Genomic DNA, 27,293 nt, shown 5'->3' with positions numbered 1-27,293 from the left:
TTATGTCCACTTGGGTTTGATTTAGCTCGAGTGAGCAGTCATCCAATGACCCCTAAACGCTGTTGTTGAATTATTGGAATAAGAAAAAAAAGCATTAAAGTATGAATCATCAGTTGAGTTTGTGAACTAGCGCACAAGAGATTTGCACATTTTGGGGGCTTGTGAAAAGGTTGGTACACCACAGGCCGCTTTTTTTAGTGTACAGGGTGAAACTATTTTAACAGTATTTTCTAGAAGCGCCATGCACAAAGATTATACTTCAAGTGCAGGTGATGGAAAACTAGTTTAATAGCAACATTAGTGATTTTATTGGGTGTTAGTTGATTCATCTATGAATTAGAAAAGCTTACCAACAGCAAAATCCAGATGAGAATAAAGAAATTGAAACACAGGAGTTTAAAAACTTTATTAAAAAAATTTTAGAAGGGAAGGAGTCCTTTTATTTCCTTCTGTTTCTTCACGGAATGGTGATCAGGTCCCTGGTTCCTTCCCAATGATCACGCCTAGAAAACTGATAGCATAGGAGTATGAGACTGAATATTAGAGTGAATTTATGTACGTTACATTCAGTTTCTTCACATAATCACCTCTACTGCCGTTATTATGTCTCCAAAAGTGCACACAAAGGCAGATATCGACATATTTGTATATTTCTGTGAAAATACCGAGTAGCTGCCATCCGCAAGGGAAGTAAATCTCACAGACGCTTCGTTGTGGCATGTTGGAAACCAGAGCGCCAGAAGTTTCTCAACAGTTTTATCTGTCGTCAAAGAGACTTATGAGGAAATATGCTACAAAGAAATAATTGAAGTTAAAATTTTATTCGCGTAAGTATGTTTAAAGTATACTTGGTGTGTGTCATCTAGCATTGCACAATTTGAAAAAAGTTTCGCTTTCGACATTTGACAACTTTGTTGTATGTATGCGGCTTTTATTTTTGATTTTCTGTTAGAGCAGTAGCGAAAAACAGTATTTTTCTCTGTTTTCGATTGCTGGCAGACTTTCAATATCTAACAAAACAGCATTACGTTTTTGTTTACATGATTTTTATGTCTCTGTCGCCTTTTTCACACACATACAGAACCATCCATAAAAACTAACTCACTGACACATTTATTACTGTTAAATGTCTATGGTCTTAAGAACTTGTAGTCTGGTAAATGACAGAAAACATTTTGCTTGGTTGTCTTTACAAAGTAGCATGTGAATAGGTTATTACTCAAAGCAGGCAAGAAACTTACGAAGGCCATCTTTTACAGATGAATATAGGTGATAAACGTTACCATGACCACAACGACCTTGCAACTTTTGAAATGTGGTCTTCGTTTTGATCCACCCACGCTTGTCATCACATACAAGGACTGGAAGGCAAATAAACTTCGGCGAAGGTCTATGCCACTTCGGAGCTTCACTAAGCATTCCAACATTTCCTCCGCTATCAAAGAATTGACAGAGAATAAACGCCATGCAAGATTTGTGCAGCTTTTACCAGAAGCTCAGCTTCATCGTTTGCTGACGATCATGAAGGACAAGCTGTGTGGCATGAGCCTTGAGGTCAGCATAGCGCGAAACAATGATATAGACACCCTTGACCCCAATGAAGATCTGAACAAAGTGGATCCAGAGACACTAACTCGCAAAAAGCTTCAAATGGATTCAACTTTTGAAAAGAATCGCAAGAAACCAGGTGACCCAGACTTCCAGTATAATGTAGAGATTGACTTTGAGACTGAACTTGGAAGAGTGGAAACATCAGGCTGGGACTCAGGAGACGGGTCTGATCCTGAATTCTAGAAGAAGCAGAATCAGTTATTGCACCAGTGTAAATAACCTTTGCAATGTAATCAGGACAGAGTGTAGCCAGTGATATGTTTGCCCTTGGATTATGTTGTGGTCAAGTTTTCTCATTTTACTAAGACTTCTTTGGGAGAAGTGTGTATGTGTGTGTTTATTATGTGAACTGAAGGCACAGATCGATGGATGGTGGTCAGTTTTAGTTTTTAGATTATAGGTGGTGTTTGGTTTATTCTAGGGTTAGGAGTACATACTTAGAGAAGGATTTGGGTGAGGGGCAAGGTAAGTTTATTTTGGTTGTGTTTTAGCCACATCAGCCAAGGACTTAAACACTTTTGGTGGTGTTTTTTTAGAAGACTAAAACAGGGATATTTTAAAAAAAGTTTTAAGTTTGGTTTGAAACTCAGGATCTCCAGAATGTCCTCAGTAGTTGCTGATAAACAAGTGTGTATAATTCCTGTTTTGCTGAATGAATAAAATGTGTGCTGTATAAACTTTACCTGATAAAGTGATATACTCTACACATGTATTTCTGAATGATGCATGCAGCATCTGTAGTATTTTTTAAAAACTTTATTAGCTTGTACATTGGTATAATGGTAACATATATTTTTATATCGCTTACAGTATGGTGACACTTTACTAGCAAGATTTCTTTCTCAGGGGAATTATTTGCTGTACTTTTCTTATGCTGTTCATTCTGAAAAGATTACACATCACAGACTAGTTTTCATTCTCTCATGTTATCATATTCATTTTCAACTATATTGTTTACCTTTTTCTGTGCCATCCTATAGGCATTATAAAGTCGTTGGAGTTAGTCTCTTTGCATAGGGACTTTAATCAAGTGAAAAATTATTTTGTGGTGATGACTGATGAAATGTTAATACACTGTATCTGGGGGTAATATTGAGTGAAGCTGTGTGAATGGACAGTCTCAAAGATCACACCGTTAAATATAGGTAATAGTTGAAGCCAGTGTTTTTGCATAACAAGTGACATTTCTACAGGTACTTGCTTTTCCAACAACATAGTACATGTTGCGTAGTGACACAATCATGCAGGGAGACTATTTGCATCTTCAAGTGGCTTTAAAAAGGATGTGCATTGTAAGCATTTTTTTATTTCTTATTAACAAAAGCTAAATAATTTAGTTTGAACTAGTAAAAAAGGTTTGATTCTGCCTGAAAACAGACGGGTTTGGGGTGTGTTTGTGTTTTATAAAATTTGCAATTGTGTGTTCTTTGCAGAAAAGTTCTTTGCAGCTTCCATTAAACTGTGTTCAGAGACTGTTGCTGAAATCATTGCATAATAATATATTTCTGACTTATTTGACTTCCTCCACTTATCTTTTGTTGCAAAAGAATTTGAAAAAATCTGTTTAATCAGTAAAATAGATCACCTTAAATCATTTTTATTAATTCCAAACCATTATTGCTCTGAAATAAAGAATGTAAGTGTTCATTTTATAATATATATTGTTTTGAGATGGTAGTGAACCAGAACAGACAGGAATGGGAATATGGGCCGAGTGTCAGCTCAGATGATATGTGGGAGAGTTTTAAGATCTCGCAAATCTTGGGTTAAAAAAAAGTAAAGGTGGTAGAATAACCTTTTGGTCATTTGGGAGTGAAATGTTAGAGACTGCCATTTTTTTGACAGCAGCTGTGTGTGAATGTTATTCATCTCTTCGCTGCTGTCTTACCTTTCTCAACCCAAATGGGTTGACTGTTGAAAGTACACTGCACTGCACACATCTCTAGGTTTGGATGCCAGTGCTCGATAGATTTGAACAGAAGTGCAAGAAGTTGACAAAACAAAAATCAGTTGAATCATAATTTCTATTATATGTTACAAATCAGCAAAAGTAATAGGTTTTTTTTTTTCTCAAGTGAAAGGGGTGCTCAAAAAAATTTGTTTTATTGTTGAAGAAAATAATAATCCACACAGGATATAAATGGTTCAATCAGTGATGGCACTGTATTTGATATTTTATCTTCAGCAGACAATACAGAAAAGCTACAAGCCATATATAAAAAATGAACTTTATTTCAAATGTATGCTGTTATTTCGCTGTTAGGCAAGATGAATTTCCCACATAAATGTATCGGTCTTGCACAAAAGGAGCTGCACAATGCTGGATATAACTAGATAGACCCACTTAGGAACACTGGTATGTTTAGCACAAAACGGCTTGACTAGAGACGACCTTGACAAACCACGAACCGAGAAATGCAACTGATCATTCGTACTCCTTCAAAATGACTAGAGATAAAAATCTAAAATATTTACTGTGGAAATGTGTATAAAATGTATGTACAAGATATATATATATAGACACATTGGGTGCACTTTTATTTGCTAATGTTTCTAGGACTTTTAAGAGATGGTTGAGAAATACTGTACAAAAGTAAAAGACAAAAATATGAAGAGTTCCTGCTTAGTGTGGCTTTAAGTTTAATGAAAGATTATGTGGTTAATTGTGCAAATATAAATTCCATACTAGTGATTTTGGCACTCAAGCAAACTCAATGTTGTTCACATCTTTTAGACTGTTCTAATATAAACTGTACAGTTTTGTAGTTGTCATTGCTTTTGTGGCATAAGACTTTCTTCTTAGAGAAACAATTATTATTTTCCCTATAAAGAATTTTATTAGTCTGTGTATTTTGATGTAAAGCCAAATGTACTGAACTGAATAAGACTATCCCCTTGAACCTCTAGTTTTTAAAATTATTTATCATTATTATTTGAACAGTCCTGCTAATTATCACTTTCCAGTTCCTGATTAGTTTCCTTTTATCCAACCTATATGCATATATCTCCATGTCTGTGCAACTCCCACAGTCGCGATGGGTCTTGCCTTAAACTTATGCTGATTGCAGGCAGCAATACTGTACATCCAGTTGCATTGGACAGACACAACACCACACTGGCCTCTAGGCAGATAGAGAAACTATACGGGCAAGTTCAAGCACCCGTTAAAAAAAAAAAAGGCTCGAATTGCTGACGTAGTATTATGACTTGTTTCACATGGTATAAAAAAATACAGGCAACCATACAGACATGAATGAAGAGAAGTAGATGTTACACAGCTGTGACGCTAACTTGCTACAACTGGAAAAGTCTCTGCCCACAACTAAAGTGAAACAAACTGTTACACAAATCTAAAAACAAACATTGCATATTATACATATAAAGCTGCTTATATTTAAGTTAAAATGGCAGTGAGTTGAGTGATCACAGCAAGTCCAACTCTGTTCAGCACCCATCCACCTAAGACCTAGGTGTCTGGTTGTTTTCAAAAGGCACAGCAGGGTTTTTTTTCGTTGTTGTAAAATGCAGGATCCATAGTTTAAAAAGAGATTGAGCAGAACACTCTTTCAAAATTATATGTATTAGCACCATTGAAATCAGTTTTCTGTTAAGGCACATGAGGTTTGCCTGACAAGAATTATACGTCTGTACATGTAAGTAAAAAAACCCAAACATTTTATATAAACTAAAACATACAGCAATGAAACCTTAGGGGGGAGGGGGAAATCTCAGCCACATCACAATCACATTTTAAAAGCTATAAAAATCATAGCCATATAGATACACACTGATGCCTCATTCTGAAAATTAATGACACACACAGACTGTGTTCCGCAGAAGGAAATGTAATGGCCGTAACAATTGCTGTCAACAGATTTATTGTTCTCTTACAATGGGAAAGCCTTCATGTGTACTTTTTTCATGCACTAAACAAAACGAAAAAAAGGAGAGGGGTAAACCCCTATCAGCTTCAGAAGATACACAGCTTGTGAGATACAACAGTCTGAACAGATTACATTCCGAATACATCTGCTGAGTATTACAAGTACTGAAATGAGTGAAGAGTGGCCTTTGACTGCAGATCATGGATTTAACAAATATGACAAACAGGAGACAGTAGATACTCTGCCACTCAGCGCCTTATCACACATCTTTGATGCAAACTTGGCATCGACTGACTCGGGTTCTTAAATTGCCAGCCTTGAGCGTCTGAGGTCTTGGGGAGGCAAACTGCTCATTGGTTTCTATAGTTGACAGCCAGAAGCTATATTTGTTGGCAAAGTAGTGGCAGGTTCCACGGGCACCATTACATTCAATGAAAGGTGTGGCGCGGAAATCTTCCAGACAGGATCCTGGACTGGACAGGGATTGGCCACCGCCACCTGGTCCTGCAGCAGTGTGCTGAAAAAAGAATTAAAAAAAAAAATGGTAAGAGTGGAAAAAAAGGGTGTTTTGGTGCATCACTAATAACAACATGGTTACCAGTTTTTGGATTGGTGAAAATAGTGCCTTTCAGGTACAGTAAAGTCATTTTCATAAATTTGAGGATTTGCAAATGCCAGTAGGTCTCTTCAGTGTTTGGTTTGAAATTTGCTCAATGTTCTGTTTTACTGGAAGGTTAAGTGCAAAGTTGTGCAAATCCTTGATATATGTTTTGAAAGTATAAGCACATGTGACATAATGCCACTGCTTTGTAGTTTATGGATGCGTACATCAGCAATATTTTTGTGTTAAATGGAAAAATAAAATTGGGATCTGCAGCATCCTGCCACACTAGATTTGTAAGAATTTTATTCTTTTTAGCTATCACTGTCTTCAGCAGCAAGCATACCATAGCAAAGCTGTAGCCAATCCACAGGCTGTTCCATCCATTAGGGCAAGCTGGGATTTGAAGCGTCTGACTGTGCACTGCAATAACATTGGCTGGCGCTTCACAAACTACACATCGACTGATGTATGGGACGATGTCTCGCTCTCCAACTGGCATCATTGGGATGGGAGCGTTAGTGGATAACCAGTATGAACGGTCATTACGGCTGGCATAATTGCAGACGTTGTTGATGTTACAGAACAGGAAGGGCATGGTACTGAAGCGAGGCAGGCAGGAACCAGCCCAGCCTGTGTTCATGAAAAATCCAAATAAAAGTCAGGCATGCTGTAACGTGCTTTCAAAACAAAATTCTAATTACATTCCATTTTATTCTTTTATTGCATCATATATTTCAGTATTTTTTCTCTCCAGTTTTAAAGAAATTAAAAAGCATTTTATCAATGATGATAACAATTAAAGCCATCATGCTCTTTTTTTTTTTACACCTGTAGCAATTTTCACACAGCTAAACTAAACTACCAAAAGTTATAAGAAATGACACAATTCCATTCACACACAGTATTTTTAATTTGCTTGTAAACTGAAATAATAGGGTAGAAAAATTTGAACACAATTTCAAAAACCTTGTTGCATAAACAACTACACTAAACAATTAGTTAAAAAAAATGGTTGTTAGACTCACCAAGGTCTTGATGGTGAGACCGCTCGTTGCCTTCGATGTACAGAAGACTGTAGCCCTCCCACAGTTGGTTTTCTCCACGGGGACAGCTGGGAACCTCCGTTGACTGACTGTGGCGAACAAGGAGATAACCAGTAGGAGGTGTAGAACCAGTCAAGCCCTGTGGTCCTGGTTCACCCTTGGGACCTGGCACTCCTGCAGAACACCAGATATAATTTATGCAACCTTGTTGAAACCAACCGAAAAGTTTTCTCAAGGCAAGGATATTGAAAGAAACCCCTTTGCTCTTTTATATCTTTTATTCTAAGCTGCATAAAATCCCCACCAAAGTGACTTCTAAATGTATCAGAAATGCACAGGTTAAGTATATTATGTACTAAATTACTAAGTTCAACAAACTATTGTTCAAGCAACCCCCCCCCCTTTTTTTTAAGAGGGTAAATCTGATTTGTTTCACATACCTGGTCCTCCATCAATACCTGGGACACCGGCGATACCTGGGGGACCTTCTGGACCCTCTGGTCCTGGCAAGCCAGGGAGGCCAGGTTCACCCTTTAATCCATCACGACCTGGCAGACCTGAGAAGCAAATTGCAAACAATGTCATCACAGAACTATTCTGCATAAAAATATTCTTTGCTGGTGACTTTTGCTTCCCCAAAATTCTGGAATATTCTATATCCACAAAGTCATACTACATTATATTTTTTTTATCAAAAAAAAGTTTTTAACTATGCATAACAATGAGAGTAAAAGCCTTAAGCAGGGGAAGGAGAGGATTAGTGGCTGGTGTTGCCACAATTTTTATCTAACATTCGCTGCAAATGACAGTGACATTTATTATGTCCCCTTCATTTTATCTGCTCCAAGTAATGTCATGTGTACTGACAGTCGCCCTGATGCCAGGAACCTTGGCCTGTAATATGTGTATGTGTATCTGTATTTCTATTTTTTATTATTTTAACATGGAGAAAAAATTGCCACCATTGCCTCTTCTCCCACATTATGATACTCTAGAAATTCCTCTATAGAGTTTTAACATTTTCAAATCCTTGACAAATAAAAGCTTTATGCACAAGGATTTGGATAGAAAAAAAACCCCTCTGCAATAAAACATTTTCATTTCTATTTCCAAGTCAAGATTTACCTATATAGTATAATTAAGATGTTACTTACCTGGTAGACCTGGGGCACCGACAGATCCAGGTAAACCTTTTAGACCAGGGCTTCCAGGTTCTCCTCTGTCACCCTTGTCACCTTTTGGCACCATTGTTACGTCCAAGGGTGGACCTGGCTCTCCCATCTCTCCAGGAAGGCCTGTTTACATTATTTAAACAGTGTCAAATCTGAAGAAAACCTTCAATATTGAATTCCTTAAGGTATAACATTAAAAAAAATTCCTCAATACCCTCTTGCTGGTGGTTCTTTCTTTAATTGTATGCTGAATAGGCTTTGTTTGCTTTCCTTTAAATGTACTGAGAGAGCTGTAACAAGCCCTAACTTAAGTTGATTTAATCAACTCTTGAACATTATGAGAAGCTTTCATGAGTGTTTTGTTGCTCAGGGGCTGTTCATAACGTTAACTCCACTTATATTTTTCATTTATCATTCATCGATCCCTTGATCAGCACAAGCCCCTTAACTGACACCAGCTTGTTGGTGCCTGTCATTGGGGGAGACCTGAACCTGGAGGTAGAGCGTCATGTCTAGTGACGTGACTGGATGGTGGCAAGCAATCGTTACTTGGGAACCACCAGGGTGGCAGCTGCACTGCAAATGAAATCACTTGCATTGTGTTTCCTTCAAGAGATTCAGAAAAGTCTCCTTAAGCATTTGGTTTTGAATGCTTGAATCTGTGGTACAGTCTTGGTGAGCAAAGTCCATATTTCCCAGCCATTCAGCAGGAAGGTGACAATAAGGGGCATTGTACTGCTTATATGTAGTGGTGAAGATGATATCTGTGCTGTGCCATATTTTGTTCAATCTGGCCATCACTACCATTGCAGTTGTGATCCTGAGGTGAATGTCTGCGTGACTGGTACCAGTCGATAAACAGCTATGCTTGTCTGGTGGTACCAGTCATGGGGCAACAACTGGATAGATTCAGAAGCTGACAAGGCTCGAGTCTTGGACCTATCTTGAGTAGTGAAATGATCTGTCATACAAGCCAGTTCTTTCTCTCTCCACCTTGGTATCAACTCCCCCAATTCATCCCCCTCCACTCGTCGACTGAGTGGCCAAACCAATCAACCTGTGCCGCTTCATTGTTACAAGGGGTTCCTGGTGTCCCACAAGTTGTGTGGAAACCGTGGTCCACACAAAATCACTGGTTTTGCATTTCATGTAAAATATTTCAAGAGGAACTGGTTCTCAAATGCCTGGATTCTCCTATCTGTTTTGACAAGTCTATGTCTCACATAAATATAGTGGAATGGAAACTACAATGGACTTGTACAGTCTGTACTTGTAGTACAGGTAGTAAACCTGATGATGTTCCTGTGCCACATCCTGTCCAACTTTCCCACTGCCACCATTGTTGTTGTTGCAATCCTGAAGTGCAACTGCCGTCTTTGGAAAGTGTGGCTCCCAAGTATTGAGAGCTGTTCAACTCCTCTAGCTGTGCTCTATTCTAATAGATCCCTGATTTGCAATTGTTGTTCGTGCTTGCCATGAATTAATTCTTGTCATTACATATGCATTCACACTGTCAGTCTCTTGTTTGTAATGTCAGTCTGTTGGTTGTAATGTCTTGCAGTTCACTCCATACATACTTTCAATGGGATTTAAATCCCACTATCTCATGTCTACACACCTGGCTCACCCCATAATCCATTATTACATGTCTACACACCTGCTGCACCAGGTAAGCCCGGAACGCCAGTATCACCCCTGTCTCCTTTTGGTCCTATATCTCCTTTAAGTCCCGTAAGCCCTGGTTCACCTTTACGCCCATCAAGACCAGGTGCTCCAGGCAAGCCTGGTAGTCCTACAATGACATTGTAAAATAAATTATAATTAATGTTAAGCACTTTATTTAAGGCATTATTAGAATAAAATATGGTGCTGATATAAAAGAAGTGGTATAACAATAAAAAAGATAATTGAAGTGGGATTAACTTGTATGATGATTTGTACGTTTTTACTGTATTAAGTGTGGTTGTGTCAAGAATACAAATAAGTTAAGTATTATTTTGTTGATTTACATTCATCTCTTATGAAGATTTAGAATTGAATAGCCTTAAAATGACAAAAAGTAACAAAACAGTATTCTGTTACCTTTCAGTCCTGGTAGGCCTGGTAGGCCATCTCTGCCTCGTTCACCTGGTAATCCTGGCTCACCTGGGTCGCCCTTCAGTCCAGGCAAGCCTGGCAACCCATCATTGCCACGAACACCTGGTGAGCCATCTAAGCCTACAACACAAAAAAAAAAAAAAAAAGGCATAATCCAGAACTTATAAAATCCAGAAAGACAGATCATCTGCTTCCTGTACTCACACACACACTCTCTCTCTCACACACATAAAAACTACACTTACCTGGTGCTCCAGGGAAGCCTGGTTCACCTTTTGGCCCTCGTTGTCCAATGCCAGGCTCAGTGCATGGTTCTCCCTTCATGCCTGGTAAGCCATCCAGCCCAGGTAAACCTGCAATTCAAAACTGATTAATAATAGAACTGCAATGCAAAGCATAATTTCAGGGCATATGATGAATGTTTGTCACAAAGAGCTCATCCTTTTTATTTTTTCCTGTCAGCTATTGATAATCTAATAGATTGCTCCCATTATATTAGTGAAACTATAAGGAAGTCCTGTGGAAATGTATGAGAAATGACAGTAATCTGAAAGGTAATTTTTTCTGTTCTTGTAAACTGTCTTTCTATATGTCACAAAGGACCAGTCTATTTAATAATTTAATATTTAATAATAAAAATAAATTAACAACAGAAAAGTAGAGTTTGTGAGGACAGCAAAAGGTAATTCCTTAGCTACAATAGTCGATGACCAGTTTATGAAAACCCTGCATCATCAAGATAAAATTTAGTGATAAAAAGGAAGAAGAACACCTCTCTACTGTTCAGTTGACTATTTAAGCTGCATTCTGTGGCTGAGCACAAAAAAAACAACCAAAAAACAAAAACAAAAACTGAGCTGTAAAGAGTTAAGCTGCACTTTAAACTTCTACTGTCAATGTGGCTTAGAAGCCAGATGAAAGCCAGTTGGTTGGCAGCGCTGGTCACTAGTGCTGATTGGTGTGCAACTTAGTGTTGTCGAGGGGACTGAGGAGGCAGAAGGGAGGTAGAAGGGAATTGGTGTTCTACACCAAGCCTGCTCTAAGACTATATCACTGCAAAACAGCCATCCCTGTAAAGAGAGGTCACATGCAGAGAAAGATCAGTGTGCCTTAGACAAGAGCTGAATGCAGGACAGCTAACCTTCATTGTATTGATAACAAGCACCAACCATTGCACCATCGGATCACCCAGGCAGAAGGGAGAATAAATGAGGGGGCTGTACCAATTTTCTGCTAGGCTGACCCCAGCAGCAAAATTAGAGCTGTCCTTTAATACAGCCTGGATCCCTGGTACATTACCCAGCTGGTGAGCATAAAATGGGAGAGAGGTGTGTTGCGAGACAGAAGTTGGAAAACAATGCCCCACCAGCAGATTGCCATCTAAACCAGCAGCCTGGTTGAGGGACTTAGAGGAAAGTTTGCCCTGTTAGGCACAGGAGGCTGGCAAGCGGTCTCCACAACAAACCAACAACCTATGGCTACGTGTTAAGTGTCATCTTTGCAGAGTGTGCACGAGCATGTATCATGTGGTGGGTTATCCCATTAAGATCTCTTGTTACTACAATATGACACAGTATGATTTATATGCACTGCACCATGTACAGTAAGATTTCCAGTCATGACAATATGACATCACAAGTCAGATAAAGACTGAAGATGATTGAAGCATAAGCAAGAAAGAGATGGGTGAAAAGAGGCGGTTAGGAGATGGAGAGAAAGAAAAGAAAAGCATGTGGGAAAGGGTAATGAACTGACCTGCTTCTCCCTTTGGACCTGTCAGACCATCTCGCCCAGGAACTCCTGATCGACCTGGCTCACCCTTCAGTCCAACGGATGGCAGCCCTGGCAAACCAGGTAGACCTGCTGGACCAGCAGGCCCTGTAGAGAAACAAATGAATAAATTAAAAAAATACAAATTACTTGAATTACTTATTAATTTGTACATCTCAAATCGGACTGGCTGGTCAGCATGGGAAGTGAGAAGATATATCAGGAGGAACAGTACTAATTCCTCCATTTTGGTACAGAGCTTGAAATCTGATCACTTCTGTTCCTCACTCAATTTAGCATGCCTTAAGCACATCCACTATACACTATTTATGTCAACATTCTTTTAAATCCAAGAAGAATTAGGTAAGAGAGAATTAAAAACAATATATGTTTGATCAGTATTACTTGTATTACTCAGATTATCTCCATCTTTGGAGATAAATGCTGGTTTGCATTATTTAAACCTTCCAGTAGGGGATGAGTTGTGTGAAAGATCAATGTACAACTTGCCTCTTTCACCATCAGGGCCGGGTGAACCAGGCAAACCATCCTTTCCAGCTGGGCCAGGGAAACCTTTTTCTCCTGAGGTGGAAATGCACAGTGAGAAATCAATGATGTCTGATTTCTGTGATTGTCTCCCCCCACCATTGAAATACGTTTCTCTTTAATGCATCAAGTGAAACTGGCATTGCACACTTAAGTAACTATTGGAGAGAATTTTCAATGAAGATACAGTCAAACCTCCCTATTAAGACTCAAATTGGGTAATAACGGAGAGGAGTTGTAATAGGGAGATCAACTAGTCTGGTTTCATTCCATGAACTATGCTTTCAAAACAAGCAATCTCTTTCAAAATGTACTTATTTTCTATTATTTCTGCAGACAATTGCAATATAGGGTAAGCAACAAGTCAGAAGCAGTCTATTTTAAAATGTACTTAATTTTTTTCAACACGTATCTTTCGAAAAAACAAGTCGTAATAGAGCGTAAACTGTTGGTCGTAAGTCGGGTTGGGGAGATAATCATAATAGAGATGATGTTTATAAAGCGAAATACATCTGTGAAAAATGTTTGGGTCACACCGAAGAGGAGAAGGGGGTCATAATTGGGAAGGTCTGAATAATGAGATTTTTACTGTTGAAGTAAATTTTTTTAACATGTTGCAGTTAAAATTAAAAAAAAAAATTACCAATCAAGCCAGGCAAACCCGGTAGACCAGCCTGCCCCTTTTCTCCAGATAGACCGGGTAAGCCAGGAAGACCAGGTTGGCCTATTTCACCCTTTGGTCCTGGCAAACCTGAAGAAGTAATTCGACAGTTAATGTGAGTTAAGAAACTTTGTTAAAGGAATATGCTAATCTGATAACAGTTTCAATGTAACACACATATGCATATCTTGAACAAGTAAATGAATTGTCTGATAATGTCTGCCACGCACAAAATCACACACATATATAGATATTCAAGGACTGACACGTAACGTCAGGGATGTGACTATGGTAAAATTTTTGATAATGTTCATTCATTCAAAATACAAAATCAGAAAAAATAAAGCTCAGCGACTTGCAGGAGATTATTTTTTTGTCATGCAAATTTGCTTTGATAAACAAATTCATAGGTAACATAATTATCAATATTTTATCGTTATGTAGAACCTCATTTACATCTAGTGGGTTAAAAAAAAAACCCATCAACTTGGAACAAATAACCTCTGTGCCTTTGTCAATGTGTCTGTATTTACTCTGTGGCTGTGTCTGTTGTATGAATACATGTGTAAAGTGTGTCTGTATTTTCTGTGTCTGTATTGCTCTGTGGGTTTCTGTTGTAGGAAGTAGTACATGTATGTGTGTACCTTATAGTGTATCAGTTTATTTAGGTTGGTCTGTTTGTAGTTTTCTTATTTGTGAAGCACTCTGAGCAAAACTATTTTGGAATAGCACTGTATAAATGCTTGTTATTATTATAAATGTGGGTATAGAAAAAACTTAAAATGCTTTTTTCTGCTTTTTCATCGGTTACTAATGCATGTATTTTCCCATCCCATTGCCTATAATTCATCCGAACTCTTCTGTCTATATGCTACTGTGTTACATACATGGTTCACCATCCAGCCCATCACGGCCAGGTGCTCCCTTCAGGCCAGGCAAACCAGGTAGGCCATCAAGACCTGGTTGTCCTCGTTCGCCTTTGAGACCAGCTGGTCCATCTAACCCAGGCAAGCCAGAGTCTCCTTTCTCTCCTGGGAACCCTGGGATACCAATAAGTCCAGCATTTCCTGTGAACAGAAAGCAGCATTGTCAACCAGGATAGGAAGGTTAAATTGCCTTATATTTTTAAGTTTATTTTTGTGAAGGATCCTCTAGACTGATAAATAAAATTAAAAAATAAGGTAATATATTTATTTACTCATTTTATTGACAACACTCTCCTTCACAGTGATAGTGGTTGAGTACAACTGATTTAAAACTATTAATCAAATACTATGCTCTGAAGATAATCCTTATTTAAAAGATAGTATGAAACATGGGGTGCAAACTCTGTTTTAATCCAATAAATATATATATTCAAAATTTTGAAATAGATTAGAATGCAAAAATTTTCATACCTTTCATGCCAGGTAGACCGTCAAGTCCTGGGAGACCTGGGCGACCAGACTCACCAGGTTCACCCTAAGAACATACATTTTCGGTTTAACTTCTGAAGCAACATAAGTGTTCTTTTTAACAGATAAACCAAGAATTTAAAAGATCAGGCTACCATCCAATCATAAACACAAAAATATAACGAGAAGAGAAAATGTACAAGAGGTATGGAGTACAACATATACTGTGATGCTGCAATAAAGTGTGTCACACAAGAAACAAAAAATAACAGTGGACATGATATTCCTACAAGCAAACAGTGGACATGACATTTATATAAAACAAACAGTGGGCATGGCAAAGTGCATGCAGCACCAGCTTATGCAACATGTCTGATGGCTGTCAAAAGGTCATGGTTATGACATGAGATGCTTTGCTGAGTTCTAAATGAAAAGAATGTAACATAGTCCACGATTGTAAATAGTATAAACTACAAATGGGATGCACAAAGCATTTGCTGCTTGTAATACTTGGATGATAAACACTTCAAACATAATACTTATATTTTTAAGCAGATTAAGTAATTTATGTACAGTTCTTTTTGTGATGCTTGAAATTGCTTTTGTATGAGGTAAGAAGAGACAAGATACAAGAATGATTGTTTAAAAGAATTATAGTTTCTACATTTTTTTTTGTTTGCATGATGTCCTATTATCAGAGTGGATATGGTTACTTCTTCATAATAAATCAAGAAAGCCTTACTGGAAATCCTCTTTCTCCTGGGAATCCAGGTAAGCCCTTGTCACCAGGCAGTCCTGGCAAGCCAGGTCTACCAGGCTCACCATCTCTGCCAGGTTCTCCTGGTAGTCCAGGCAATCCTGGCTCACCTATACCTGGCTCCCCTGTCTCTCCTTTGAAGCCTGGTAATCCTGGACGACCTGAAGAAAGGGGAGAGTAAGATTTTAACTCTTTACAGTTTACTGGAATACATGCAGTCAATAAACCATGTCTTCTTGGCTACATGGGGAAAGACTGAATGGTAAAGAGTTAATACTGTGGGTCGGGTTGAGAGAAAGGAAAACTGTTACTATGTATCTATGTTAATATGACAAAAGTTCTCAACACTTGTGGGATGTGGATGCAAAAGAAACTCTGACTGCAAGGTAAAGACACTAATACAGTTTTAATATTTTTTATTTATAGTACATTTATTAATAAACTTTCAGAAAAATCTACATTAAACAGAGCACAAATTATACTAAACCCTTTGTGCTCAGAGCTAGTACATAGGCATGTCACACCCTGGCATTTTCACATACCTGTGTCTCCTCTTTCTCCAGGTATGCCAGGTAGTCCTTGATCTCCTTTAGGACCTGTAAGTCCAGGCAGACCAGGTTCTCCATTTTCTCCGGGCTGACCAGGCAAGCCAGGTAAGCCTGAATCTCCTTTAGGACCTGTGTAGAAACCAGTCAACATTACTTTCCCGATGCCATAAAAATTTTACAAACCTGCCTGTTTCCACTTTCTCATCGAGTCAAACAGCATTGTGCCTCACTCTCAGATTTCACTACAGAATCACTAATCAACTGAGTCAGTAGCTCACAAGTAAAATCTTGGACTGAGAGCTGCCTGAAAATAACTCAGCAAAACTCATATTTTCCCAACACCTTCCTAACACTGCTATCTCACCTTTAAACACTTGTTACTGTCAAATGTGAAAATCTTTTATTGATTAAATTGACTATCAGAATACTGTGTAGCTAACAACAAATCTAAAGAAATGGAAAAGAATTCACAATTTGAATGTCTGCAGCTCATTCAGTTCATGTGACAGCTCAATTTGGAAGTAAAAGATTAAATTTCACAATATGCCCAATAAAACTCTTTTGCTTAGTAAAAATTGTCATAAATAATCTACTGCAGATCCTCAATGCACTGAGGCTGACCTCTCAATCCAGGTAGACCTGGTTCTCCTGGAAGTCCACGTTGACCCTTCAACCCCTTTGCACCTGGTAAACCTGGCAAACCAGGTTGCCCTTCAGGACCAGTTTCTCCTGGGAATCCAACTTGTCCCATATCACCCTTCAGACCTAAAGAAAGGAACAGAAATACTCTAATGAAAATATATATTCACTGATAAGAAAAGAATCACAAACAGTCTTATTTCAAATGCAAATAGTTGCCTACACAAAAAAGTCATCAATGGTAAAAGTGTTCTGAAAACAAAGAGATCTTCTCACCAGGTAAACCTGGAAGGCCATCTTCACCAGCTGGACCGGGAGGTCCTTGCAAGCCATCAAGTCCTGGCAATCCTGGTTCACCTGGAAGGCCATCTGTACCTCTATCACCTTTAGGTCCAGACAACCCGGGCAAACCTGGAAGTCCGGCTTCACCTTTTGGACCAACATCACCTGCAAGAAAGAGGGCCAAACTGTGTTAACTTTTAAACATCACAGACCTTTTAATAATACCACTGGATGAACGACATTTTTCCGTGTTCAATGCCTCATGTGGGGATCAATAACTCAATAATGTTTAGCCAGAGGTAGACAAAACAGGATGTTTTAAATGTCAGGAGTTAGCAAACCTTAGCAAACTACCACCTCCCACCCACCTCCCCACACTCACAGTGCCAAAGCCAGCTCATGACAGAGAGCATGTGTTTTTTTTTTTGTCTATGGCAGGTGAGAACATTTTGCTGTGGTAGTAATTCTAGTCTGGACTGAAGCGAATATGAGCGCCTCTTATGGCTGCTATATTTTTTGTGTTAACTTACTTAGTTTACCTCACATGATGCAGTGGTGCAACATCTGAATGCTTGTTACTAATACTGTGATGAGTTGCTGTCCTGGGTTCAGATCTTGTTTTGGGCATGCTGTACTTTTTCTGCATTTGGCACCTGTTTACAGGGCTGGCTGCTTGGCTATGATGGGGCCTTATTTGCTGGCTTGGTGTAAAGTACTGTTACTCCCCTAGTTCTGGATTATTTGACAAGTGGATATGTAGTGTTGTGATGGTATGGTGCTCTGATGGTGTGGTGCTTAATGTTGTGATGTATTCAACCACAACCATTTTTCTTTTCCATCCCTGCTGGATATTTGCACAATTAAGAAATTTCCAGAAAAAGAAGCAATGCAGACATCTGCAGGAAAGGAAAAAGAAGGCAAAGAAGAATATTTTATTTCCTAACAAGTGCATTCTTACCAGGTGTGCCTGGCAGACCAGGGAGTCCATCTTCACCTCTAATTCCAGGCAATCCAGCAGGTCCAGTCTCACCTTTGGGACCATCTCGACCTGGGAGTCCAGGTAAGCCATCCTCACCACGAGCTCCTTTGGGACCAGGTAATCCAGGAATACCTGGTTCACCTGCACAGTATAAGTAGCATTAGCTCCCATACATGTAAGCTTGATGACACATTCTTTGCTGGTAGTAGGCACTTTTGAAAATTTCAGATACTTGAATGGTGCAACAGCTGACTATATGTTCAAGATCAATTCAGATTGCTCTTTACACACTACTGAAGTTTCATCCAAAAAATGGGTATAGTGCCAAAATATGCTGACCTGGTAAGCAGTCACGACCCTTTTCTCCGGGGGGACCAGGAGACCCAGGGTTTCCACGGAGACCAGGTGGGCCTTCTAGGGCATCCCCAGGAAGCCCAGGTAATCCAGATTCACCTAGAACAGAGGGAATAAATAACCACAAGGGATTAGGGAGAATAAAAAAATGAAAAAAAATTTAAAGAATATAATTACTAGGGAAAACACTTACATGTGCATTCACACACACACACAGTTGAGTTTTCATGAAGAAGGCTCACCGTCTATGCCAGGAAGCCCTGGAAGACCTGGATCTCCTTTGGGTCCAGTGAAACCTGGGGAACCTAATAGGCCAGGCTGTCCTTTATCACCTCGAGGTCCAGGTAAGCCTGGGGAAAAAAGGAGACTTTCTTTAACAGATCTTAAATTCACTCTAGGCCAACATCAGATCCTTCAAAGACATGAAACTGCTGCAAAAGTAGACCTAGATTTCCCACTATATGCAGTAGACATGGATTTTCTGCTGTCTACAGTAGACATAAATTTCCCACTGTCTAAAAGCGAAGGCTCTCATGTCCAAGATGTTCAGGCAGTAAATATGGTCCATCATATTAAGGGCACGGCATGCAGAAGGTAAAACCCAAACCTCACCTTTTTCTGTCTTTACTACCCCAGATAAATCAAATACCCATTTTGTAAAACAGCTGTTGAGTGAGCAGGGGAAGTAACCCTCAAACCTGCAACCTTCTGCTCAGTAGTTGACTAGGCTACACTGTCTCTCCACTGTGAAGCAATCAAAAATTTAACAATACTGTTTTTAGTTATATGCTGATGTCCTTAATGCAGAGGCCAGCAAGTATAATTATTTGTAACATAAAATTTTCACTATCTTTTACAGTACAAACTAACCTCTAGGTCCTGAAACACCAGTCAGACCGGGTTCTCCTGGTACGCCCTTCATTCCAGGTAATCCAGACAGCCCTGGCAGTCCGGACTCACCTGTGTAACAAATGGACAAACATAATAGTGTGACAGTGATACTTGTTGTTAATGTTCACTGCTATATCTTACTTGCATCTTGGCGGACTGACTAAATATTCTCTAACTCAAGCAATGCCTGACATTATGTCAGCATACCCTTGGGTCCTGGAAGTCCTGGTAAGCCGGGAAGACCCTCCTTTCCTGGCACGCCATCAAAGCCTCGCTCTCCCTTTTCACCCTTGAGGTTGACACCATCAATTCGACCTGCACAAAAATTTTACCAATATGACATAAAACAAAATCAGGCTGTTCATGATTCTGGTTTTCCGACAGTGTATGACAAAAACAAAGCACTCAGAACAGTGTTTATGTTAGCAAAGTTAGCCGCACAAGTTATCTGAACTACCTGCTGATATTTTTCAATGGAAACTCAAGAAGCTGGAGATAGCAGAACTGGTGAAATTATACAGCAATGTGAAAATATCATAGCTTTAATAATAATCCTAGGTTCTGTAGGCATGCAACTCTCTCTTTCTCTCCCCCTCCAAGGCAAAGAAATCAAAGAGAAATTACCAGGTTCTCCCTTTTGTCCTGGAAGACCAGGCAGGCCTGGCAAACCGTTCATGCCAGGATCACCTCTTTCACCAGGTGGGCCTGGAATACCTATGCCTGGATCACCAACATCACCTGGGATGCCAGGTAGGCCAGGTGGACCTGGCCTTCCATCTAACCCTTGGAATCCTTTGTCACCCTGCCAGTGAAAGGAGTAAGCCTTCGTTAGACTTGTTTTACAGAAGAGAAGACAGTTGCTAAAATACATAACATATTTTTCAAATACCAAAGCTAAAAAAAAACAGTAATGCAGACATTGTGAGGATTTTTTGTTGTTTGTATACTTGTGAGATATCAGCATGATATTTGCTCACTCTATCTCCTTTCGGTCCCAGCAGGCCAGGTGCACCAGGTGGTCCTGAAGGTCCAGGACGCCCAGGTCGTCCAGGCTCACCAGGTAAACCAGGCGCACCAGGGTCTCCTTTAAGACCTGGAAAATTGAAAACATTCAAGCTGTAACGGGAAGACATCCCTCCATCACACGAAGTCTGACTTTTCTTTTCCAGCCGAATTCTGAAGACTGTTTTCTATAGACTTGGATGCAGAAATTTTATATTCTTTTTTAACCTGAGTTGATGTTTTATGTCATGTTTCAATGCTACCACTGGCAAACACATAAATTATCTGGAAATGATTAATTTAAACATTTTGACTTTGTTTTGTATTTGTCATGTAAATAAGGACATGTAAGACATATATTTCAAGGTATGTGACTTCACAGAATTTATTCTGTTTGACAATATATATAAGTTTTTCCCTATTTCAGTAGAAATTTTAAATAGAAAAATAACTGCCAATCTTGCTTTTAGTCAGCATCATTGCCCTCCTGTACTTGCATTGCAGATTTCAGTATGTCAGAACTAAATTAATACTTTACAATGATCTTGAAGTGTGTAATATGAAGGAGATTCCATGAGGAGTGCATTATCTGACAAAGCTGGTGGTAATGATCTACTCTGCTTTGTACAGCATAAAAATAGAGATCTCAAGGAAAAGCCTTCATTACCTTCAGGGCCAGGAATAACTTCAGGGCGAGCATCTTCTCCCTTTGGACCCCTCTCTCCAGGTAATCCAGGCAATCCTTCTTCACCCTGAATAAACAGTCATTACATTAAAAAAAATAGAAATAGAAATGGTTTATTATTTGTGCAAACCAGTCTGTTTTCCCCTTCAGTATGTACATTTGAATCCCCATACTACAGTAAAGCTTCCTCATTAAGATCTTCCATAATTGCCTCTTAAATATGATCCAAAAATTTTTTTCCTAGATATATTTCCCTATATAAGAGTCATATCTATTACAACTACCTCCTCATCATGACTTACAACCAACATTTTGTGCCCTATTGGCAGAAGTTGAGTTTGGAAAAAAAGTACTTTTTAAAATAGAATTAAATAAAATTTCTGGATAAGCATTAGCTGTATATTACAATTTTATGAAATAATGTGAAGTAAATATATATTCTGAAAGATACATGTTATTCTTTGAGCCTCTAATCATTTTGTACTCAAACCATATTTTCCTGGCCACATTGACCACCCACATGAATCCAGTTGACCTTGCTATGACCATATCGTTCCATGTAAGACTACATTATCTCAACTGCAGAAAGTTGAACTGACCCATTCCCAGACGACAAATCAACCCAAATCATAATTGTGACATAATCGAGATGACACAAGTAGCTACAAATACTACCAACAGAACCATGCATTGTTCAGCTACCATCTTACTAAATAAAAAAAGGCCTTTTTCAGAGAAAAATCTTACAGCAGCACATAAACATGATTTCTCTTTAATCAACTTTCTTTATGAAGGCTCTTGGAAAGCCTTTGTCATCATTTATTGTTTAGAAATGTCTTGCCCATGTGGCAGTCAGAGGATAAAAACTATGCAGCAAAAGATCTATTTTCCGATAAAAATATTTTCACTCACAGGCACTCCAGCAAGGCCAGGAATGCCAGGAGGCCCATCTTCGCCTGGTTCTCCTTTGAATCCAAGCAAACCAGGCACACCCCTTTCTCCTGGTAAACCAGGTAGACCATCAAGCCCAGGTGATCCTTTCTCTCCTTTAAAGCCTGGCAAGCAAGCCTCGCATGGGCCTCCATCATTACCTGCAAGAAGAATCACTCAGATGAGATAAGAAACAGATAAAGATGCTCATCATTTCCACTGTGACAGCATGGCAAAAACCATAAAAATAATCATGCTTTATCTTCTGCCTTATGTTTACCTTCAAGACTGGTCTCAGACCATTGTCATGGACTCCTGTTCCTCCTAGCAATCCCTAGTTCTCTATGGCATCCCCCAACATTCTGTCATGGAGCCTGTCCTCTACACTCTCTACAGGCAGATCATGTCATTAGTCACTTGATCGCATAATGTCCACTATCTCACCTTTGTGAGACACATATCTATACAACAGAATAGTTGTCCCCCCAACAAAACTGGACAGACTTCTCTGCTCCATCACTACCAGCTAGTCCGACTTCCACAAATGTTCTTTTTCTCACTGACACCATCCAGTAGTTGATTTTTCATTCCAAGTCTAGAGTCTTGGCATCATGGCTCCATTCTTTCCATGAAGCCCCACACTGCCTCCTTGGTCAAATCTTGTTTCTTCCAACTTCCACTTTCCACTTTCTGATGCTACTTGATTTACGATGACGCCATTAAAGTGGTTGTTTCTCTCTTCTTCTGCTGGGACTACAGCAACTCCCTCTTTGTTGGCCTTCCAGTCACCATGCTCCATAGCCTTCAGCATGTCCAGAAGGTTGCTGTTGGCCTGGTGCTTTGGAAAAAAATAAGATCAACCATCTCACCTTTGCCTACTTCACTGGCTGCCAATCACTGAGCATACTACTGGTGTACTGGACTGCCTTTGCTATAAATATCTCTATCACTGTGCTCCTGATTACCTTTCTTCCTACTTCACCATCTATACTTCATCCTGCTTCTTTGCTCAGCACCTGAGCAATCTTTGGCCCATATCCCCCACCAGAGACTGCCAGCACACCATTACCTACAATGGTCTTTGTGCTTAGGACACTCTGTCCTTGCCTCTACACCAGGCTGCCCCTCTGAACATATTCAAGACACTTAAAAAGACAGAGCACCTCTAAGTAACTCACCTTAACAGCGCCATGAACTATTTTATGGGATCTGTGTGCTCTCTGTCTCCTGTGTTGTTCTGCCTCCAGATAAATGACAGACATTTTGCAATATTTTATGTTTCCAACTTTTATAACTACCTCTGCTTTTCCTATTTATTTTTCTTTTATTTTCAATTCAATTTTGGATTTTTTAAAGATCCCTCTCATTGATACATAACGTGTTAAAAATAAAAAAAAAAAATAATGCACTGCTTGAAAGTTCACTTTGACCCCAAAAGGACACTGACCTTTCTCTCCAGGGAAACCACTAATGCCATCTCGTCCAGGCAGACCAGGAAACCCTTGCTGACCCTTATCACCCTTGGGACCAGGAAGACCGGGCAATCCCTGGGTGGCATTGCCAGATGGACCAGGCAGACCCTTGGCACCTTTCTCGCCTTTCACACCTGTAACTCCATCCAACCCTGGAAGACCAGGAAGACCTGCAGGCCCAGGAATGGTCAGTCCAGGCTCACCCTTCAAGCCTGGGTCTCCTTTGGGGCCTGGTCGCCCAGGTAAGCCTGGTCGTCCATCCTGACCTGGGAACCCTGTTTCCAGGATACATCAATAAGCTTTAAAGTTAATCAGAAAGCCATCTAGTATCATCAAACATCAAGGTACAGCAAAGGAAAAAGTCTTCGGTCTTTACAACATGAAGATGTTTTTAAGATTAATACGTTAATAATTAATAAGTATATCTGTACCACAGCATTATTGTCATGCTCTAATCATTATACCATGTGAAAGCATGTGGAGTCCATCATTCCTACCTGCAGGACCTAGGTCACCTTTGTCTCCTTTAGGTCCATCTCGCCCTTGTGGACCAGGCTGGCCTGGAAGTCCAGGCCCACCTGCTGGACCAGGCTGTCCACGTGGTCCATCATTACCAGGCAGACCAGGAAGGCCAGGTTCTCCTGGAAACCCAGCAGGTCCAATAGGACCAGGTAACCCTGGCCTGCCAGTCTCACCTTTTCCCTGAAACCAATTTTGATAGGATCTAAGAAAATAAAAAAAAATTCTTCTGAAGTGAAGAGAACATGTTTGAAGAGCAAAGACCAAACTGCCAGTAAAAAAAAAATAAAAAAAATAAACCGAATTTAGTCAGCTGCATATTACTTGATCTATACTGAATTATTACCAAGAATTTCTAAAATGTACAATTTAGAAGGCTATGGACAAATGTTGAGATTACCCTCAAAGATTGCCTCAAGGGATAGAGCACTGGCATTTTAGGTATTGGGTACACAGACCCAGTTGACAGCACATTTACTCCAGCTATTGAATTAGTACCTGACCCCTTCAAAAAAGTTGGGGAAAGAATGGCGGGGGCTGGAGATGGGCACCACCCTCACGAAAATCTAGCCCTGAGAAAAGTCTGGTTTCTTAACACATCACTTCCAACTTGAAAGATTGCAAGACTACCTTTGCATGAGAGTGTTCAATGTCTTCGACATTCATGGAAAACTGAAATAATTCCTCAATCATGCACATTTAATGGACTCCAGAGATTATTCTAGGATTTCAAACAGGGTCCCCCTCAAAAGAAAAAAGGGGCTACCTCAAAGCAAAAGCATTTTGTCCATTTCACTTTTCTTTCTCACCAAGTTCTTTGATGTATAACAGAATATATCATTGATCACTTAAATTATTTAAGATAAATAATGTAGATGAAATTAATCAGATCACTCATTCACTCTATTAATTCGCTTGACTGGTACTGGTGACTGGTGGTTATGCATGCTGGTCTGCAGGTACTGGTTAATGGGAGGAACTAATAGATGTAGCAAAACTTGCCATGCTGGTTTGGTTTAACCAGTGGTAAGCAAATGTTATATGTTAATCAGACACTTGCTGCATAATTTAGAGATGATATCTGGGTAACAGTTGGACAGTTTGAAAGCTTTGTAGCTGTTGTCATAGATTCTGGATATTATATTTCAAATTGGTGCAGAGAACACCCAAACTTATTTTAAAGTGCTGTACCACAAGGTCCAATACATGCATATTATGATATTTTGGCAAGTGCAAAGGACACTAACTCTCACATGACTTTATCCTAGAATAATCTCTGTGGATTCTGTGATGTAAACTTACACCAGGTGCACCTTGAGGACCAACTGGACCAACTGGTCCATCGGAACCAGGAAAACCTCTTTCACCTTTCATCCCGATCATACCTGGCAGGCCAGGTAAACCTTCCATACCGCGGTCTCCCTGTGAGAAGAAATCAATAATACTAAATAATCATTCAAGATCAGCAAAGTGTCAAGCATAAATTGATCATAAATATTGTTATTTATGGTGGTGTATGGAGTGACTTCAGGAGCATTAGAAATAAATGACTAGTTCTAAAGAAGCCCCTTAGTATGGTACAAAAGTTTCAGAAACTACTTAGGTGTGATCTCAGAGTCACAAATAATAAATGTACATTTGCATGTGCAGTGCAAAGATGCCAGAAGAGTTAGGCAGCAATGCTAATCATCTGAAATGACTAAAAGAAAAAGAATAAGAATAATAGAAAGTTTCAAAACACACTCATTAATCACAATGAACGCTCTCAGATTAGAACAATAACCAAAAAAAAACTATTTTTCAACTTATTAACCAGTATTAAAATGAAAACACAAAACCGAAAAGAGGAGGGGGAGTGTGTGTGTGTGTGTGTTGGAGGGGAGAGAACCTGATTAAGACCATATGTTTGTAGTTAGATCTCTTATTAAGTTTTATTATTAAGAGTAAGAAAGTGTTATTATTAAGAAAGTGTTATCATTCAGAAGGTGTTATTATCAAAACTTTTACTTCACCTTTTGTCCTGGCAGGCCAGGATTTCCTGGGAAGCCTTGCTTACCCTGCAAAAACAGATAAATTCAATAAAAATGTATTTCTTTAAGGGACATTTTATGAAACAAAAACTTTACAGGCTGGGATGCCCTTGTTGTATATATGCACTAAATGTGACAGTCAGGATCCAATCTTTAAAACAAAATAAGATCTTGTACACTTTGTCCCATAAAAAAATTCAAACCTTTTTTGAGGCAACGTTCAAAAGATATGTTGTGATATCATGCTGCCTGATAGTGTCTATGACTATGAGTCACATGATTTTAAAAAGGTTTAGAGTATTTAATGTTTCTGAAGCCAATATTGTTCATAACCAGAGTTTCAGAGGTTTAAAATATTCTATATATAATAAGTGGGAAGCTTACCCTTGGCCAGCAATACCAGGAACACCCTTTTCTCCAATCATACCCTGTGGTCCTTGAGGTCCCTGAATTAAATTTTGAAAACTGACATTTAATGCAAAATTGAAATTATAAATCTGTCAATAATAAAATTAGATTGTAAAATGATGTACATTTTTCACAACAGTATGCACAGATGTATGTACAAACATATACATTTTCTTTCTCTCTCTCAAAGCGGTCCGGTGGCGCAACGGTTAGCGCCTGTCACCAATACAGTGAAGGTTGGCTGCCCTGAGTTCATTTCTCGTCTCGGGCACGCTGATCTTTCTCTGCACGTGACATCTGTTTACAGGGCTGGCTGCTTGCCGTAATATAGCCTTAGTTGCTGACACGGCGTAAAACACCAATTCCCCCCCCTTCCCCCTTTCTCTCTCTCACACACACAGTGAGGCATTTTTCTACATTCTCTTCATTAAGTATGAGATTGGCTTGACTAGAAAATGTTTCCTACCTGTCTACCTTTTTCACCTTTTTCTCCCCATGGGCCTAATGACCCCTTTTCTCCCTAGAGATAAAAATAGAGAAAAGTTCATGTTCATGAAAATAAATATGCACATAAACAATAAATCAGCAGTGGCAAAAACAATCAATGCTATTATTAAGAGAAGCCTGATTTTAACTCTACCTTTTTTTGTAACACAATACTATCTTTAGTAAAGGCATTTTTAAAGGAATATTTCATGGATCCTATTCAGTGCAATGAGCTTGTTTACTGGCCTAGATACTGTGCTTTATAAATAACAATATTTGTTATTATTAAATCAAATTCGCCAAGCCTATATTGGAAATGTACTTAATAAAAAATGATAATATTCAAAACTGTCTTCTTCAGTGAGTAGAAAGGAATGAAAGAATGGGCCACACTAAAAACTCTTAAAGAAGTAAAGAATCTTACCTTCATTCCTGGGTCGCCGCTCATTCCCGGTGGGCCTGGTGGACCAACTTGAAGAGTTTGAGCTTCAGACCCTGCTACTGCGGGTACACCAGGAGGGCCTTGGGG

General features: G+C 39.2%; 2 protein-coding genes across 2 annotated transcripts; one reads left to right on the top strand and one right to left on the bottom strand.

Annotated features, from left to right (window-relative positions):
• The first annotated feature begins 406 nt into the window (after nt 1-406).
• LOC112555660 (centrosomal protein of 19 kDa-like) lies at nt 407-3,258 on the top strand. Its single transcript, XM_025224105.1, has 2 exons — nt 407-827; nt 1,260-3,258. Exon 2 carries the CDS (start codon nt 1,285-1,287, stop codon nt 1,792-1,794), a length of 510 nt encoding a protein of 169 aa, XP_025079890.1. The 5' UTR covers nt 407-827; nt 1,260-1,284; the 3' UTR covers nt 1,795-3,258.
• A 569-nt stretch (nt 3,259-3,827) lies between these two features.
• LOC112555656 (collagen alpha-2(IV) chain-like) lies at nt 3,828-26,778 on the bottom strand. Its single transcript, XM_025224098.1, has 32 exons — nt 26,745-26,778; nt 26,255-26,316; nt 25,853-25,897; nt 25,143-25,262; nt 23,819-24,023; nt 23,297-23,596; nt 21,832-22,010; nt 20,902-20,986; nt 20,210-20,325; nt 19,857-20,034; nt 19,440-19,547; nt 19,212-19,301; nt 18,584-18,691; nt 18,327-18,440; nt 17,967-18,128; nt 17,003-17,173; nt 16,709-16,852; nt 16,082-16,216; nt 15,525-15,700; nt 14,786-14,849; nt 14,276-14,455; nt 13,371-13,478; nt 12,692-12,763; nt 12,167-12,289; nt 10,657-10,764; nt 10,397-10,531; nt 9,972-10,106; nt 8,297-8,437; nt 7,583-7,699; nt 7,125-7,316; nt 6,443-6,729; nt 3,828-6,012 (listed from the first exon to the last, which is right to left on the bottom strand). The coding sequence occupies exons 4-32, from the start codon at nt 25,248-25,250 to the stop codon at nt 5,755-5,757; spliced, it is 4,299 nt and encodes a 1,432-aa protein (XP_025079883.1). The 5' UTR covers nt 25,251-25,262; nt 25,853-25,897; nt 26,255-26,316; nt 26,745-26,778; the 3' UTR covers nt 3,828-5,754.
• Nucleotides 26,779-27,293: the final 515 nt, after the last annotated feature.

The sequence above is a fragment of the Pomacea canaliculata genome, linkage group LG14 (assembly GCF_003073045.1).
Source record: "Pomacea canaliculata isolate SZHN2017 linkage group LG14, ASM307304v1, whole genome shotgun sequence".
Taxonomy (NCBI): domain Eukaryota; kingdom Metazoa; phylum Mollusca; class Gastropoda; order Architaenioglossa; family Ampullariidae; genus Pomacea; species Pomacea canaliculata.
This window is presented reverse-complemented; position numbering and strand designations above follow the sequence as displayed.